This window comes from Erpetoichthys calabaricus, chromosome 16 (genome assembly GCF_900747795.2).
Source record: "Erpetoichthys calabaricus chromosome 16, fErpCal1.3, whole genome shotgun sequence".
Classification (NCBI taxonomy): Eukaryota; Metazoa; Chordata; class Cladistia; order Polypteriformes; family Polypteridae; genus Erpetoichthys; species Erpetoichthys calabaricus.
In genome coordinates, this window is record NC_041409.2 from 78,485,105 (window position 1) to 78,504,037 (window position 18,933).

The 18,933-nt window shown below is 36.1% G+C and overlaps 1 protein-coding gene across 1 annotated transcript; it reads right to left on the reverse strand.

Moving 5' to 3' along the window:
* Nucleotides 1-996: 996 nt before the first annotated feature.
* Nucleotides 997-14,488, reverse strand: hsp90aa1.1 (heat shock protein 90, alpha (cytosolic), class A member 1, tandem duplicate 1). The gene is made up of 11 exons (XM_028821654.2): nucleotides 14,328-14,488; nucleotides 14,051-14,215; nucleotides 12,537-12,903; nucleotides 10,952-11,085; nucleotides 8,260-8,568; nucleotides 7,875-8,040; nucleotides 6,500-6,690; nucleotides 5,018-5,165; nucleotides 4,474-4,742; nucleotides 3,213-3,546; nucleotides 997-1,528 (listed from the first exon to the last, which is right to left on the reverse strand). The coding sequence occupies exons 2-11, from the start codon at nucleotides 14,213-14,215 to the stop codon at nucleotides 1,419-1,421; spliced, it is 2,193 nt and encodes a 730-aa protein (XP_028677487.2). The 5' UTR covers nucleotides 14,328-14,488; the 3' UTR covers nucleotides 997-1,418.
* Nucleotides 14,489-18,933: the final 4,445 nt, after the last annotated feature.

Consider the following 18,933-nt stretch of genomic DNA (forward strand, 5'->3'; position numbering starts at 1 on the left):
TGCAAGGTAGTGATTTAGTAATCAGAGCTACCTTCGAGCAATTTCAGTCATTGGGATCAGCAGAGCAGAAAGAAATGGAATGGATACTTCTTCCAATTTATTTATCAAAATATATCTATGAGGAAGTAGCATATAAGATCATTCATAAATGCAAAAGTTTTAATATAAACATTTATCCCACATATATTAAATGTATGCAGTATTTGTAGTGAAAATAAGGAATGCATTGAGCATATTTTTGGAACTGTGTACATTCCAAAAATGTTTTGGTTTGCTTTAAAGAAGTAGTTTAGAAAAAAATGAATAGCAAAATAAGAATAAAGAAAGCTGATATCCTACCCGAGTTATACAAAATGTAAGAAAGAATGTAACTATGTAACGTCTCACTTGCAATCCACAAAGTGACATTTAATAACAGAATTCCAAATTATTTTTTATTTACACAACTCATTTGTATACTCTATAAAAATATTAATGACAAGGTAGCCAAAACATTAAGTCTGTCAGCCAAATTTATAGTTATTGAATTTGTACTACTATAGTTTATTTCTCTGTTATGTAACATGTTTAACATTCCCCAGGCGTTATGCAATTATTTTGTGTAAAATGTGTTAGTTACAAAAGCATTACTATAAGGAATAAAACTTACAATTAATACTTAAAAAAAGTTTAGAGACGCCATTCAAAAGAATAACTTTATGGCACAATTTGACCATACAAAATCCATTTGATGATGAGAGAACATGCACAGAATTTGGGCAACTCATCTGCTAATCAAACAAAGTCGGAGCACCGTGGGGCCACCTTTTGATATGCGAGAAAGAAAGAAAAATTTTAATCGATATTATTTGCTAACATAGTTGTATACAGTATGTGTTTCAGAGTTCAAAATCAGAATCCAGTTGCTGAGGGCAGGTGGAAGTAAACTGTACTGGTCATTATTCTATAGTCTGAGGGCAGGAAAGGTATTTAAAATAAAATTCCAAAGCTACAAAATAATTTAAAATTAAAGTTTATTTGAAATGAATGTTCATTAATTTATTTTAAAAAACTCATGCACAGATGTATACGAACCCCAGTGAATTTATAAAAGTGTCTAAAATGTTACACTAATAATAAATATGCAGCTCTTTACTAACACAGGTTTTAAAAAGGGTAGTTATTTTACACTTGCCATATTCAAAATGTTTAACCAACGTTTCCTTTTTTTACAAATGTCTCAAAAATTATCTCACAATAAAAAAGTAACATTTTACTAAAAAGAGTTTTAAAAACTAAAATATTTTACAATTGCTCCACACCCTCGGTCATGGGTATGGAGTAAATATAATTTCAAGTAAATAATTAAAAAAAGCTTTAATATGAACCTAACTTACAAGATAAATTACATCTCAGTTAATACATATACTTGATATTTTCTAGTCAACTTCTTCCATTCGTGATGTATCATCATCTCCCTCAAGTACTGGCATATCTTCCTCAGGAGGCTGTGAGACTTCCTCAACAGGTGACTCATCATCATCAATACCTAAGTAAAAAGGAAGCAAATAAGAAGATCGCATTAACAGTCTGGTCAGATTAACACGTGTGTTTACTCATTTGATAAACAATGTGTTTTTTTTAGCCTGTGTTGTTTTTATATGCTTAATCTAAGCACATTGTATTATTCATAGCTTTAAAACCCTTTCATTCGGTTACAAAACCTACTTATTCCAACTTGGGGGTTGGTAGAACTAATTTTCCCAATTTGGTTTCGCAGCAGAAACCACTTGGTGCTCTACAGCAGTGCTTCTCAAACTGTATGGCTGCAGAATAAGTTGATTTGAAAATTGTAGGACTTGATGGTAATAGTTTTGAGAGATATTAGGACATCAAGTTCCTAGAAAGCTAGAACACGCTATCCGTTAATCTCCTCTCCTAGTAGTATCCCCTCTTTTCCTCTATGTGTTTCTCTCACTTTTTCATGGAAGAAATTGCCCTTTAGTTTTCCAGTTCACTAAATGCATAGCTTAGTCTCAGTACAAAAAATGAATCAATGTGTTTATTGACTCAGATGGGATTATTCTTTCACAGGAGCTACCCCAAGGCTGATTGCCACTCCCAAAAAATCTTTCTTTATGTTTTCCTGTAACTTATTGGGCGAGGAAGGGGGCCCTGACAATCTTCATTTTGGCGTAGGCTGCTTTGGAAGAAAATAGTTTCAGAAGCACTGCTCTGCAATATGCACATCATTCTATCCAATAACCCATGTTCTGAATATGTTAGATCCATTATAGATTTATTAAAAGTTGGAGATTATCCAGGTAGTGTTAGGGGTAGGTAAGAATAAACCATCAAGAATGACAGTCTTCCATAGGGCACTTACTCATACAGGCTAAATTTATAGTTATAAGTTATCCTCACATATATGCCTTTGGAAAGCGGGAGGAAACACAATTAGCTATAGAAAATCCAGCCAAGACTCAAATCAAGATATATGGGGAATGTGAAAACTCCACAAAGATTTTCACTAAATAAATTGGGAATAAGTCCCAGAAACCTGGAGCCTTGGGTCATTTAGACTAGCTGTGCACCTAATGCCACACACTATACAATGCAGATGTTCAAAATAAACAACAATACATAAGTTAGTCAATGAGTGTGCATAGGGCAGTGAAGGTGAGAAAATTATATCAGTCCTAATTCTGCAGTAAATAAAGAGCTCTTAAATACGTTCAGTTAAGGGATGTGCTTTTATATAAACAGTTAAGTTCAGCAAAATTAGTTTGGCAGTTTAGTTATTTTTGAGGAATAAAGTACCAACAAATGCATACTACCGTATATACTGTATTTTCTACTGTATGTACTCATACAAGAAGGTTAGTATTTATGGCATCTTTCCTGGCATAAAATTAATATACAGTAATTTAAACTAAACTACCACTATGACATAAGTTCTTTGCTCATTTTGGGATTATTTCAAAAATTTTTCTTATAGTTTTGTGTCATTTTTGCATACTTTCTTTATTCAGCTTTTCTTGCTGTAAGTATGGTCAAGTAAACAAGATTAACAGATGTATACTTCTTGATTTAATTTTTGGTTGCCTCTTTATATGTTTCATCTCTTCCAATAAATGAAAGAAACCATGACAACATCCCAATGAAATGCATAAAATGTATTAAAAGTTAAAATTGATATTGATTATAACATTACATATTTTAAGAAGACTCACCCAGCCCAAGTTTGATCATCCTGTAGATGCGGTTAGCATGTGTCTGAGGGTCTTCCAGAGAGAAACCAGAGGATAGCAGGGCAGTTTCAAACAACAAGATGACCAAGTCTTTGACAGCTTTGTCATTCTTGTCAGCTTCAGCTTTCTGTCGAAGTGTTTCAATGATGGGGTGTTCAGGGTTAATTTCAAGGTGTTTCTTAGCTGTCATGTATCCCATTGTGGAGTTATCTCTCAGAGCTTGACTTTTCATGATGCGTTCCATGTTGGCAGTCCAGCCATAAGTGCTGGTTACAATACAGCATGGAGATGAAACCAGACGGTTGGAGACAGCAACCTAAACGAACAAAATCAGTGGCAACAAATTACTGATTGAGTAAGAAATTATGGTTTATGAATTACGGTTATGCACCCTACATTAGCAACTACATGGTAATTCAGTAACTTTATGTTTTTAATAGGAAAGCAAGTGTGACAGGATTATAATTGTCTTGTGTATGTTAGTTTCTTAATCATAAGGATCCTGGCTCAGTGGTTTAAAGATTGATTCCAATGATAGCATACCTCTCCTTTCATTCAGCTGTTACTTAAAAAATGTTATATTTTAGGTACAATAGATATATGCAATGAAATCTTTAGATTGAATTTTAAATAATGTATAGTTAATGTATGTGTAGAATTGATCCCAAAGCAGTAATAAAATGGAGTAATTGAATGAAAAATAGTCAGTTGTATATCCTAATTGCAGAGTACTTGCACTTTTTTTTAACCAAAACATCCACCCATTTTCTGAAACCAGATTCTCCATTTATGGGTCATAGAAACACAGTCTAATGATGGACTGTAACTAACAAGTATATAGTGTATAACAGCAGATTATGGGTAAGCATGAATTTCAAGTCTTTGTACTTGATTGCAACAAAGTGGATATCACACATTCATGATTTCAAATGGCACCTATTATTATAAATGATCAGAAAAAGTTGCATAAAAACAGCAGTCTCTTAAATCCTCTAGCCATTTCCTAGTGTAAGTGTCCTGTTTTGATCTATTAATCATTATTCTCTTTAAGAAAAGAGGTTACAAATTCTAAAATAAAATCAACAATACAATAATTCTTTCAAACATAGCATTCAAAATTAAATGTAAAACTGAATTTATAAAACAAAGCATTAAATGGGTAAAATATACTTTGAGTTGCAGAGATGTGTAAAATTGAGCAGGAATATATAGATGTTTCAGCTTTTTTTTTTTTGTTATTTACCTTTTCAATTTTTTTATCCAAGATGTCTTTTATGACCTTGCACAGATTTTCAAATTTTGTCTTCATTTCCTCTTGCTTCTTCTTCTCATCATCATCTTCAGGAAGCTCCAAACCTTCTTTTGTGACGGAAACAAGGTTTTTGCCATCATACTCCTTCAGCTGCTGAACGCAGTACTCATCAATGGGTTCAATCATGTAGATCACTTCCAAACCATGCTTTCTCAGGCGCTCCACAAAAGCTGAGTTGGCAACCTGGTCCTTGGTTTCACCTATGAAGTAAAATGATGCCTTCATTAGTAAAGTGTGTATGACAGACTGTCTGTAACAGTCAACATGAAATATGTTTCAACAGATTACAGATACTAGTCTTAGACCTTTCTGAAAACAACACTAGTTTTGGCAACCCTCTCAACAATTTTCTATTAAGGTAGACATAGTCTTGTTTGATCTGCCATTTTTTATTGTTAATAGAGCTGTGCATCCCTTTCACAGCTCATGAAGCATTGGCCCATATAGTCTGCTAGAATGTGAAACCACCATGTACCTGTAATATAGTAGATATGTTTTTGATTGTCCTTCATTCGAGATACATAATCTTTCAGGGACACCATCTCATCTCCAGAAGCAGAAGTGTAGTATCGCAGAAGATCAGCAAGTTTTTTTCTGTTCTGGGAGTCCTCATGAATTCCAAGCTGCAGGAAAATACATTTAGACCAGTCACAATGATTTTTCTTCAAAAGGTTCCTTAAACAATTTACAAAGTAGTAATTGGAGTCAATTATTGAATATAAAGATTTTAGTAATGCCATTTTTGTTTTTCATATATTTTTTAAATAAAACATAGTGCCAATAATACAGATAATGTTTTAATTTGCATTGATTTAGGGAGGGAGTGTGAGTTCTGTCCCCAGCATTCTAGTATATACAGTTTTGGGATTTTCTTTTTTTTTTTTAATATAGGATCATACAATGTTGTAGCTTTTATCAATGCCTTCTCAAAATTCAAGAAACCTGAATTCAGTTACTGGAACGACAACTTCCTGTTATTTATGAGGGTCAGTTACTCCTGTTTCCTCTCAAACTCTAAAGGCAGGCACTATATGTCTGGCAAAGTTGAGCAAGTGTCCGTTTGTGAATGTGGCCCATGATGACTGGCAGTATTGATTCCTGCGTTTTGCCCAACGCTGATGGCACAGGCCTCAGCTTCTTTCTGTATTTGACTAAGAAGATGGAAAAAAATAAAAAGATTTTTTTAAGAAACTTTTAAAAAATGCTTAATGTTGATGCAGGCTTATAAAGTAGGTGTGAGTTCGAATCACTAACTTTCTTTTTAAATAGTACTGTTGAACACAGTGAGAAATAAAATTTAAAAAATTGTTGTTATATATCTGAAACATACAAATTGATTTTAAAATTCTGCTATTAACATTTAAGGCCATTCATAACCTTGCCCCTCCATATCTGTCCAGCCTTCTCCGTGTTGCCATTCCCTCCCGTAACCTTAGATCCTCTTCCTCCATCCATCTGACTGTCCCTCTCGCCCGTCTAACCACCATGGGGAGCAAAGCATTCAGCCATTCTGCTCCCAAGCTCTGGAATTCATTACCTACCGAGCTTAGAAATACCAAATCATTTTCATCCTTCAAATGTAAACTTAAAACGCATCTGTTTAAAATGGCTTTTTCTTTAAGATTACAGTGGCTTTGTTTGGTTTTATTTTTTATATTTTCTGATGTTTTAAGTTGTTTATAATGTGTCTTTTTTTAATTAATTAATTAATTTATTGTTTGTTTGTTCAGTGTCCTTGAGTTCTCAGAAAGGCACCTTGTATAAATGTATTATTATTATTATTATTATTATTATTAAAATTACTGGGTTACAATTCAATGCTGCCTCTGAAAGAGGAAAGACAACTGATTTAAACACCAGTAAGTCAATATTTTATATAACACCTTTCACAATGAGGTGTTCCATAAGATATTTTACAAAACATCATTGCACTTATTTTCTAAAACTTGTCTGTTACCTTCACGTTCTTGGCAAATTGCTCATAAAACTTCTTATAGTTGTCTTTGTCTTCAGACAATTCAGTGAAGAGTTCCAAGCACTTTTTAACCAGGTTTTTACGGATCACCTTCAGAATTTTGCTCTGCTGAAGTGTCTCACGTGAGATGTTAAGTGGGAGGTCTTCTGAGTCCACAACGCCTTTGATGAAGTCTGCAACAGTAAGTACAATAAGTAAGACACTATTCCCACTTTAGAAAGTAACTGTTTCATCACAGTCCAAGCATTATTATTTATCAGGCAACACTGAATTCCATCCTCCCTTTCATACATGTTGATTTCCCTATATTCTGTTACAGTCTTTTTTTCCGAGTTTGCAGTTTTCATTGATTAAATGGCTACAGCAAAAGTATGTCCTTACTACCCTGCCTGATGTGTTATGTTGAAAACAGAGGCAAAAATTAAACATTTCTTTATTTAGTGCACATGTGACATTAATCTGCCTCCATTCCTGCATGTAGGCCCTTCAACCTGTAGGGAAAAACCTGGGGGTTGGTAGCAGAATTGGCACTCCAGCCACCATAAAAAAAACCTCACAGTGTTCCACTCCATCTGAACTAGTGTGGTGCTGAGGTATCACCAGTCGCATGGCTGCACTTGGGTGCTAATCTGGGATTCTGAGTTGGTTTGTCGTGTGGTGGGTGCGGCAATGCGCTATATCAGCGCGTGCTCCTAACCTCTCTCTCTCTCTCTCTCCTCACTCACTGAACAGGATCATGCAATATAGAAAAGCACATAATACAATTAAAAGAAAACTAAGATATAAAGTATGTAGTCTTCTTATTATAAGTAAAGATTTGCTGCCCCTTGCCTGAGTAATACTAATGATAAGGGTTTCTTAGTTTTACAGTTCTTTGACCTGTTCTGGTCACACACCTCTACCTTTTCAGAAAGTGACTTTCCTAACTCCCCTCATCCTTTAAACCCACTGTTCTTCAGCAGGTGTTGATGCATTTATATCCCATGTTTAGGGGTGAAACAATATGCAAGTTTCCCTCCGGTATAATAAAGTTTACCTACCTATCTAGCTAATCAAATTTACTGAGCATTAGATGTTATTCAAATTCTCTTAGGTCGCAGTATTGAAATGGTCATTTTTACCTCTCTTGCCACAGCCCGTACATGGCCAGCAGCAATCTTGAGTGCTGTTACTACATTTTGAATGAGGGGAGGCACTTAAGCCAACATTTGTTAAATGTGTTTTTGATGCACAGCATAAACATAAAATAGACATTGTTGATTTGAATTGGTAATGTGTTATGATTTTGTCTGCTTAATCTGAACTGTTGTAGTTTATATGTTAGCAAGAGGAGTGTGAATCAGTCTGTAATACTTACTGAGGTATTCTGGTATCAGCTCCTCACAGTTATCCATAATAAAGACTCTTCGCACATACAGCTTTATGTTATTTCTCTTCTTTTTGCTTTCAAACAAGTCAAAAGCTGCTCTCCTGGGAACAAAAAGCAGGGCCCTGAACTCCAGCTGTCCTTCCACAGAGAAATGCTGTTTATGAAAGAAAAAGGAAGTCCTGATCAAGGATCTAGCCATACAGTGATGTCCTAGTAATCTAACTCCGATTCTACAGGTTTTTACCCTCTAAGTGTAATGAAGCTGATATGCAAGATTCCTTTCTATCTGCAGACTATCATCTAGTGATTCCTCATAGTTTGTCATTCAATAATCAGTTATGTACAGTACATATATGTCACCCTGTCTGCTTACCTTCACTGCCAGCTGATCCTCCCAGTCATTGGTTAGGCTCTTATAGAACTCGCCATATTCCTCATTTGTGATGTCGTCTGGGTTTCTCGTCCAAATGGGCTTAGTTTTATTCAGCTCCTGACTGTCAATGTATTTCTCCTTGATCTTCTTTTTTGCTTTTGTCTTGTGATCTTTGTCAGCTTCATCATCAGACCCAACATCTTCAATCTCTGGTTTGTCATTGCTTTTGCTTTCTGCCGCATCTTTTTTATCTGCTTCCTCTTCCTTCTCGTCATCAAGGTCAACTTCTTTCTCTCGTTGCTTTTCTACCTATGAAGTAAAGGTAAATTTCAAAGGAGATATTATTGCTACAACATCATTAACTAGAATCTGGGATTTCAAATAAAGTGACAAAATACTGTACTTATTAGTGAATGAAGACAGAATGCCCATATGCCTAAAAGGCCATGCTTAGTTAATTTCTACAGTATCGTTTTTTGTGTCCTTCATATGAGCCTTTCAACCTGGTGTCACAGGAGTAGAAGTTAAAGCATGCCAAAGGGTCTTTGACCATTACACCTTTAAACTAGGAGGAAAATTCCTTCACTTGAATATTTCTATTTTGTGCATCAGTGGTCAGAATGGTAGTGCAGGTATTAACTTTACAGCCTCAAGGACTGAGAGTCCTGTGTTTGGATTCCATATCCAGTCTCTGTGTAGAGCTGGAGCATTCCTCCATTTTCCATGAAAGGCTTGAACTGCAATTCCTGTCTTTCTTGCCATATACCAAAGATGTGCATGTTAGTTTAATTTGGCAATTATAAGTTGGCCCAGTGTGGTTGTGAGCATGAGTGAACCCTGTTATAGACTGGTGCCCCATCCTGTGCTTATTCCTGGCTTGCAGCCAATGCTACTTTACTAGGTGGCTTTGTGATTGTTATGTTATCAATGGAGATTCTTTTAGTGGTATACCAAGTATTTAAATAGTATATTTAAGTTGTACCTGTTTAATTGATTAGTTCTGTAAAATAGTTTAAAGCATTTTGTTTATTTAGATTAAATACTCCATTGTTCCTGATGCTGTTGAGATAGGCTCTGGGTCCCTGCAGTTCTGTGTAAGAGTTTGTGGGTCAAGAGGATGGCTAGCTTGTCTTTTCTGTATTTTAAGATAGGCAGACATCCTAGAATATCTGTGTGTATTTGGAGTTTTCATGGCTTCACTGTATGCCTGTGGATTTTCCCTGGGTTCATTCCACATTCCAAAAGGGATCTTTTAAGTTAACTAAATCACTTTCAGCAAGGAGGGTTGAGTATAAGTGTGTCCTGTGATGGACTGGTGTTCAGGTTTGATTCCTGGTTTGTGTCTGAAGCTGACAGGGTAGGTGCCAGCACTATAATTCCCTATAATGAAAAAAGGTTTCAAATATGGATAAATGTAAACAGTTTTTCTCACTGTTTAATGCATTCTTTGTAAATCATAAACCACATGGATGTCAGCTCAGTGCTAGTTGTTGGGATCTCTTATGATCCAATTTTTTAAAAAATATAAAAACAACTGTACCATTTGTACAGCAAGTCATTTTGTATAAAATCATCAGTGTAGTTTTGTGACTGAGGAGAAGCTGCAGTATATTCTACAAGGATGGGGATTCATCCTTCAACACTGATTCTCTGAATGATCCAAAGCATGTCATTTAATCTGTCAGTATTTTAGCTCTCCAAATCTGAAAGTAACAGAGCGAAAAACTAAGATTCAGGTTATAGATGGATGGGTGAGATTTAATTCATAAATAATTTTTTTTTGGTATTGGTAATTTCCTTTCTAAAATAGGATGTTTGGCTTACAGTCTTGACTAAGGTTCATGTATTAGATATCAGAAATAATTGGGGGCGGGGGGTCTGGTGTAATACACCAAGTACTTCAGTTCAGTTCAGTTCAATTCAATCCAATCCAATTCAATTCAGTTGTCCCCAAAGGGGAATTTGGTATGTCCGCAGGTTTTACAAAGAGACCATGTACATTAAGTACATATTAACAAGAACAGCCAAACATAAACTTACAAATAAATAAAATATAGCTGTGAGTATAATATGTATGATCAAACATATTAAACAGAAAAATTAAACCAACATTTAGTAGACTATACCAATGACTGATGCAAATGACAGCCATTCATTTTATAATTTAAGCCTTTGTCAGTTTACTAAAATTGAACTTCTGTGGAAGATTAATAGCAGTTGGAATTAAAAAGTATTTGAACTGTTTGCTTTTCATCCTGGGAATGTTGAACCTGTGATCTGATGGCAATAGCTGACAAAATACATGCTGCTATTTGTAATACTTGCTTGTTAAACAGCCTCACTTGCACTAATGGGATCATTTCAGGCTGGGATGCCTTCTATGAGGAGGTTGTATTTCTCCTTATGCACAGCATCCGTGGACTGTATTTTCTGTAAACTGTCCCAATGAGAGTAAGTGACTTTATTGATGAAGCTTTTTAAAAGGGGATAGTTTAGGTCTAGTATCCGTTGTATTTGTCTACTGATTTCCATTACTCAGAATTACCGTAGTTTGAATAAGCTAAGCAAAATTAATATGCAGATGATTATCTTCAGTTATTGTCACTTAAATGATTTTAATTAAAGGGGACATCCTGCCTACTTAATTTTTAGAATTCAAAGAGTTTCTAAAACAAAAGGATTAAATACTTACAAAAAGTGTGATTGGATAGCCAATAAACTGAGAGTGCTTCTTCACAATCTCCTTGATTCGTTTCTCCTCCAGATATTCCACTTGATCTTCTTTTAGGTGCAGTATGACTTTTGTTCCTCTGCCCACCGGCTCACCTTGAAAGTGTGCAGAAACAATATGTAAATCTGTGTCAGCTATAACTATTAACAGTATGATTTAGATGGTATGGTAAATAAGATGTTTCAGGTTCAAGTGATACAGTTAACTCCTTTGCACTATACAGTTACAGTATATATGAAATTCTGTGGGTTATAAATTACATAATGTGTGCTTATTTAAAATGCCATACCTTTTCTCAGAAACACCAAATTTAATAAAAATCAGAGAACTGATCAAAAATAAAAACTAATGCAAAACAGGAATTGTATGCGTTCATTCATTTTACATGCCCGTTTAACCAGGTGGGGACCTGAACCTATCCAAGAATTATTGAGTGCAAGTCAGAAATCGCTCTTGAACAGATGTACATGCCACCTGCTTTATTCTGCGATCTGTAAGAATGAGGTAAATGAGAAGCAATTAACAACAGACTACAAATAATAGATTTGATACATTTAATTTTTGTGTGTAATTTACTGTAATATATCAGTGAATAAAATATGTAATAATTGAGCTGAATAGATATCCCTGTTATCTTACAGTTTCAGAATCCTGGGTTCAAATTTTGGAATCAGTATTGTTCTGTTTTTGTGTGTATTTTGAAGTCTGGAATCTTCCCACAATCCCAAAGACATTCAGGTTAACTTGACTAGCAACTATAAGTTGGTCTTATGTGAGTGAGTGTGCCCTGCTGTGGGCTTGCATTACATTTAAATTTCCTGTCTTGCTCCAAATACCACCAAGATAAGTTGCATCACTTTCCCCAAACCTGTACTGAAACCAGTGGCTTTGGAAAATGAATTAATGAATGACTGATATCATTTCTTTGCTTTATGCAGGCCATCCATGCCTGACATTAACATAACTACAAGAGCTTTTGTTAGACTGGACATAATTAATGCACATTTAATAAAATGTAACAGAACATACTCAAACTCATTTAATTCAGTTCAGGGCCATAGGGAGCTACTGAATATTTCAGTAAGATTGGGCACAGATTAGGAATCATCTCAGACATGGCACTACTCCATCACAGGATTCAGTCATGTATACAGTTATTCACACAGGGTCAACTTGAAATGTCCAGTTAACCTAACATGCATGTCTCTGAGGAAGTGGAAGGAACATGCAAACTCCAGAATGTTGGATGCTTAGATTAACAAGATGGAAATAAATTACCAGGACCAAATAACATTTATCCTAGAATGTTTAAGGAGGTTAGAGAATACATATTTAAATCCTTGACACATATATTTATTTAAAAATCACTCAGGAGATTCCAAAACACTGGAAGCAAGCAAATGTTATCCCATTTTTGATTGAGGACCTTGTTGGCCATATTCTGATGATACATAAGGTAATAATGAAAACCATTATACCCATGTCCTGCCATAAAATATAAGCCAAGACAGGTTCTTTATACAAAATAAATTAAACAGTTACTTACTGTTGTCCAATCTCACAGTGAAGGATCCTCCAGCAGCAGATTCCCATATATACTGCTCATCATCATTGTGTTTTGTGATGACGGACACCTTCTCCGCTACCAAGTATGCTGAATAAAAGCCCACGCCAAACTGTCCAATCATAGAGATGTCTGCCCCAGCCTGTAGTGCTTCCATGAAGGCCTTTGTTCCTGATTTAGCAATGGTGCCCAGATTATTAATAAGGTCAGCCTTGGTCATTCCGATACCGGTATCTAAAATAGTCAAGGTGCGTGTGAGTGGGTCAGGAATTAGATCAATCTTTAGCTGTTTGCAAGAGTCGAGCCGACTTGGATCTGTAAGACTTTCATATCGAATTTTGTCCAGTGCCTACAAAAAAAGAAAATATATACAGTTTTAAAAATTATTTGTACGTTGGTCAAAGGAGAGCCTTTCTTTGTATATGCATACTCCTAATCTTAGCCTTTCTGATTTATAAAGTCATTTATAAAGGGGAGGTACATTTTGGACTGAAGCCAGGGAGCACTTCTTTACAAAAAGAGTTGTGGGATTCTGGAACAAACTACCAAGACATGTAGTTGAAGAAGAAACCGTGACAGCCTTTAAGAAAGATTTAGATGCGATATTAGCTATTTGTTAAAAAGAGAAGTTGATGGAGCTTTGCTCAATGTACCCCTGCAAATACACTGGAATTAGGCTGTTTTTTTAGCTGTGTTTCTCCTCATAATTTTTAATAAAATTATTGAAGTGAGACTGGCTACTCTTGAATAAAGCTATATCCTGGGAAGCCATTCAAAACTGACACATGGAGCAGCTGTCCCCTTGGGAATACTGCACAGCTGCTTCGGTACTTTATGGGGGGGGGGGTTAGTGGGGGAGTTCTTAACACAGGTTAATTTGCAATGCAGACTTTAAGGCTGTTAAATCTGAAACAAGACATTATTTGAGAGCACTATGATTCTTCATCTGTTATTCATTCAGCATCTGTATATCTTTTCAAAAACTCAACAAGTTTGTAGTCCAGAATATTTAGGCAAAAGACTTGGTCAAGCATGCTGTGCTATTACAGAAAGAACGCAGAATTGTCAATGCCAACAACATAAGAAAGCGGTATTTTATTTTTCTTTCTTATTTTTTCTGTTTACCCTATTTATTGAATAATTTTGCAATCTTTCTGTGCTTTTTGAATCGCATTCTTCCCCAGCTCTAATTATCATTTCTGTTTTTAACAACTTTAAGCACTGATACAATGCAGTTTGTCTCAAATGTATTTAATTGCAAATATATTAGTAAAATATTGCTAAAAACTTCATACATAGGGGAAAAACAGATTATTATATCTGTACCTAATAGGGTTTTATAGCTCAGTTGATACATAGATTCTGTTGTGCTGTAGCTATCTCTGGAAAGCAGACAAATAGCCGCTTCATTCTTGATACCTCAGAAAATAAGCAACTGGATGCCTTACTGTAAGGTTCCATATTACACATTAGGTACGTGAGGCTTTATTACTCACATCTGAAGAGTTGGAGATCAGCTCTCGGAGGAAGATTTCTTTGTTTGAATAGAAGGTGTTGATGATTAATGACATCAACTGGGCAATTTCTGCCTGAAAGGCAAAGGTTTCTACCTCCTCTTCCATTGGTGAGCTTTGCATGTTAGTCTTCAGCTCTTCTGGCATCTGAAATAGTTAAGAGAAAGAGAATAAATATGTCTAAAAGCTGAAAACAAAAGATAAAATTGGGAAAAAAGACACTCTGATGCTCCAGTAAGTTTACTGCTGTTCCACTGACCGTTCTATGTGAAATCAAGGTATAGGTGGCTCCTTATTTCAGTGTCTTGGCTTTGTCCTCGTGTGTAGCTGTGTGATTCCAAAATGTCAGACTACTGGTGCTTGTGCCTGGTAATATATAGCCACGTTCAATTTCTAGAAAACTCCATTCAGAAAGCCCCGGAAGGAATGTTAACTACAACGTGAAACTAAAGAAAGAAACAGATGAGGGGGCACTCTAGGGCAGCTGTCAGCCTGCTTGCCTTTTTTGGACTGCCGAATGACACCAGGCTCTGCCAACTGTTTCCTCAATGTCACAGCCCAGAACCACATGCTTGGTCTGCAAGAGGTATAGTCCATAAGATGATAAAGACGTGTATTGATTCCGAGACCCTTTTTTCCCAAATCTTAAAATATGTGTATAAATGAGTAATCTAAAAATAACTTTTAAGGGCTAATCTTGTGTCCATTATTTGCCCTCTTATTAATTAATTCACCAGTTATAATTAAGAAGAGATAGTGAGAGCATAAACTGTCTTCAATAACTAATTCAGGTAAAAAACAGAAGAAAATTTAACAAGCCTTGGATGTGAGCATATCTAAGCAGTAACAGATGTAATGTCACTATCCTAGGTTGTAATTAGTTGGAAGGGGTTGATGTCTGCTGCATTGTGTAAGACGAGTCACAAAGGCAACTCCACAGGTTCCAGCTTAAGTCCTGACAGACTACTGTAGATTTGTGTGTGGTGGTTGCACTTTGTTCTGGTGTTTTCCAGAACTTAGTGTAAATGTGTGTTGCTCAATGAAACAGAAAGAAATACCTGCCAAGTCTAAACGCAGTATTGAAAGCAGCAAGAGGCCTTGACCTTTACAGTGTCATTTAGATGGTTCTGGAAGATTTACACAGAAGCATAAAAAAACAAAAGGTTTGATTTTCCTATTCCACTTCTAAAAGTGAATCTTTTAGAGTAAACTCTCCATCTGTTTATGTATTTTTCAAACTTGCCATTTCCATTATTATTATTTTATATATTTAGAAGTTGCCTGGTACATACTGTAGGTGCGAAACAGGAACTGGCCCTAAATAGGATGATATTGCACCAAAGGACATGCTGAACCCTATATACATATTGAGACCATTTATAATTGCCAATAAACTGAACATGTACACCTTTTGGATTAGGGAAGAAATGCGTAACCAGAGAAAGTGTATGTAAACAAGGTGAGCATAATTCCTTAATATAGTGGCAACTGGCAACACTCATGATAGGAATAGGTTTTCAATTTAAGAAAAGTAAGCAGCTAAAAAAAAAAATGAAAGACATTAACATGGGATTAAAACATTAGTGCTAAGTTTGACTCCTTTCCATCTCACTGTCTGTACAGTACTCACTGATGTCTGTATAGATATTTACCAGATACTCCTGTTTCCTTCCAAATTCCCAAGATATGCCTGTTTGGTTGATGGGCAACTGTGTATTAGCACAGGGGTTGTGAGCATGAGTCGGTTCTTTTATACACTGACATTCCACTGAGGGTTTGGTTCTTGCCTTGTGCTTAGTGCTTCTGGGACAGGCTCCAGCTTCCATGATTCTGTAAAGAAAAACAATTAAAGAACCACCTTTATATGAAAAAAAATAAAACCACGTTTAAATGACTAGATGTATGCATTATTCATGCTGGATTACCTTTCTAGTTGTTCAGTGAAAATTCTGTGCTACTCTGCCACATTCAACTTTAATCAAATACAGTATGAACCAACAAAGAAGAAACTATTGTGACCCCATTCTCCCCTGCTGATTTATTCTCATACTGTTCTGTTGGTACTAGCAGAGGCAACCACCTTAGTTAGCCTTGCTCATTCAGTCATATGCATTAAAATGTCTTTTGTCTGATGATATCTGCTACCTACAAAATTGTGGTTCTTTGCACAAATAAAATGTGGTCATTCTTCCATGGTAAAAAATGCATATATGCATATATGTATTTGTCTGTTGTATTCACACTTCACTGTACACACTATGACAAGTACCCACAGGGGACATTCACGGTGTATGCTTATTAAAATACCTACAATGATTTGTGTTCATTCCCTAAACCAGTGTTAAATGTATTTGTTACTGACGTCAGGCCTAGGGGAACCTGGGCCAGGAACAAGCCACTGTTGCTACAGGGTGTAGCCACAGTGATATGGTGAGAAGCATAAAAAAACAGGCAGCAGTCCTGACTCCCAGACCATACTTCTCTGTTCTGTTTTATTCTCCTTTACCCAGCAATATATAAATGCTTCAATTTCTGCATAGATCAACATGGTAATCAGTGAAACAATCGTGCAAACCAATTTTCTCTGCATCACAAATAGTGTAAATACATTTACTTGATTAGAAACCAATGTCCCCAGAACTCGTTAATTTTCAAAGGAAGCAGACAATTCTGTATCCCCACATTGTGTGTAGATGAGATACTAAATCAAAGCAGTCTGACTATAGCAAGGCAGGTAAATATTTATGTCCTGTAGATAGCCATCAACAATAACCTGTAGCAGAATTTTCCAGAAATTCTGCCTTTTCTTTAAAACACTGGTTTATAGCCCATTACGCTACGCAACACACATAAATGTCATTTTCTTTAGAATACTGAATTCTAGTCCATTACATATTGGTAGGATCTGTGACCATATGTACTTTTACACAGATCACGTTCATTTTCAGTATGACATGAAATCAAAGGAAAATGTCATTATCTACAGTGCTATTAAAAAGGCGTCGAATATCAGCATTGCCAAATTTAAAAAACAAAATCCTACCATATTTGTTAGAAGTTAGTTGAACTCTAGCATACACCTCATAAGGCAAAAAAGCTGCCTCTTGTGTTATTCTGGGGAGGAAGTCATAAGTAGATACTCTAGTTAGAGTGGTGATTCCCAACGTGGGGCGCAATTTGATTTTTTAGGGGGGCAATTCAAGAATTTAGGTATGTTAAACAATTTATAAAATGAAAAAACAAATTTATTGTTAAAAATGATAGGAAAAAATAAATATTTTTTTTTATTTTTTACAGAGATATTTATATATTTATATAAACATAGAAGGAATGGTGAAGAACCCTTTACGATTTTACAAGTAGCTTGGATTTTTCTACTTAGCAATCATTTTTACCATTAAAATAATATGAATTGTAACAATGATTATAAAATTTTGCAATATAAGGAGTTGGTTTCGTCCGTTTATAGGAGATGGACGTCTGAAGCAGAGCTCCGCTAGCAGCGGCTTTATTTTCCCACGTATTTCATATTATTTAGAGGTATCCTGTATTTAACCCGACCAAGGAACTTCCACTACAATATACAAGCATGAGTAACAAGAAGAAAAGTCAGAAAGAACCGTAAAAGAAACTTAAAGCTGCATCAAAGTCCGGACAGACTTCTGGCCTGAGTGCAAGTGTAAGGTATGGCATCACGGAGACTGACCTGGAACAGGCAGAAGAGTGCGCAGAATCCCTGGGACCCCGCTCCATTGTATCGTCTCCAGTCGAGAGTGAAAATGGGAGCGAAGGCGCAAGTGATACAGGTCGCGAGGGATCGCCGATTTCTGAGGATCATTCGAGACTAGAAAGGGCTCTGCAGGACGTGCTCTCATCTACTCATCGCGAGCCTGTAACAGGAGTTGCATTTTCACTTGCGGAGCACGAAAGCAGAAGCGAACTGTCCGAACTGAAAGAGATGATCGCTACACAGATCGCTACACAGAAAGAGATGATCACTACACTGGCCACTGCCATGGTTACGGCCATGAATGAGCTTAAGAAAGATAACACAAATGATCTTAAGAAGGTGGCCACTGAGCTCAAGAAGGATAACAAAGATAAGGAAACGCGTCTATTTAAACGTTTCGACGTGAACTTTAAAGGCATGTTGGAGAAATTAGTGGAACACATTGAAGAAACTAACTCCAAACTGAAAAGGCTTGATGATCATGACGTTTCAGATCAGCTGGAAGACGTTAAGCAGGGACTCACGGCTCGAGTGGAAACAGCGGAACAAATGGCATCTAACACCGATGAAAAAGCCACAGCTGCGAACTCGGAATACAAAAAACTTGGAGACAGACTTGCAGCCCTGGAGGATGGGTGCAGAAGAAATAATATAAGAATTGAGGGTATACCTGAGAAACGAGAAAGCTCAAGCCCAGTGAAATTTGCAGTAGAATTACTGTCTAAAATAATTGGAGATGACTTTAAACTCGACAATGAGATAGCCACGGCTTATCGCACAAAGATACCAAGCGCCTTTAAACCTAGGTCTTTTATTGTCCGCTTCGAACGACTAAGATGTAAGCTTGATGTGATGGCACTTCTCAGACACAAGCAAGAGATTATATTCGAAAATAATCTTGTTCGTATTTTTCCCGACTTCTCACCATCAACAGCTGCAAAACGCAGATCTTACAACGACATTAAAAGGATGCTACGGGAAGCCGATATCAAATACAGCCTCTTGTATCCTGCCAAACTGAAAGTGGAAGTTCAAGATCGACATTATATTTTCTTCAGCAAAGAAGAAGCTGAAAAAGAATTAAAGAAGCTGTTTCCGACACTTTTTTGAAAGTTAATTAAAATTAAAGAGCCGT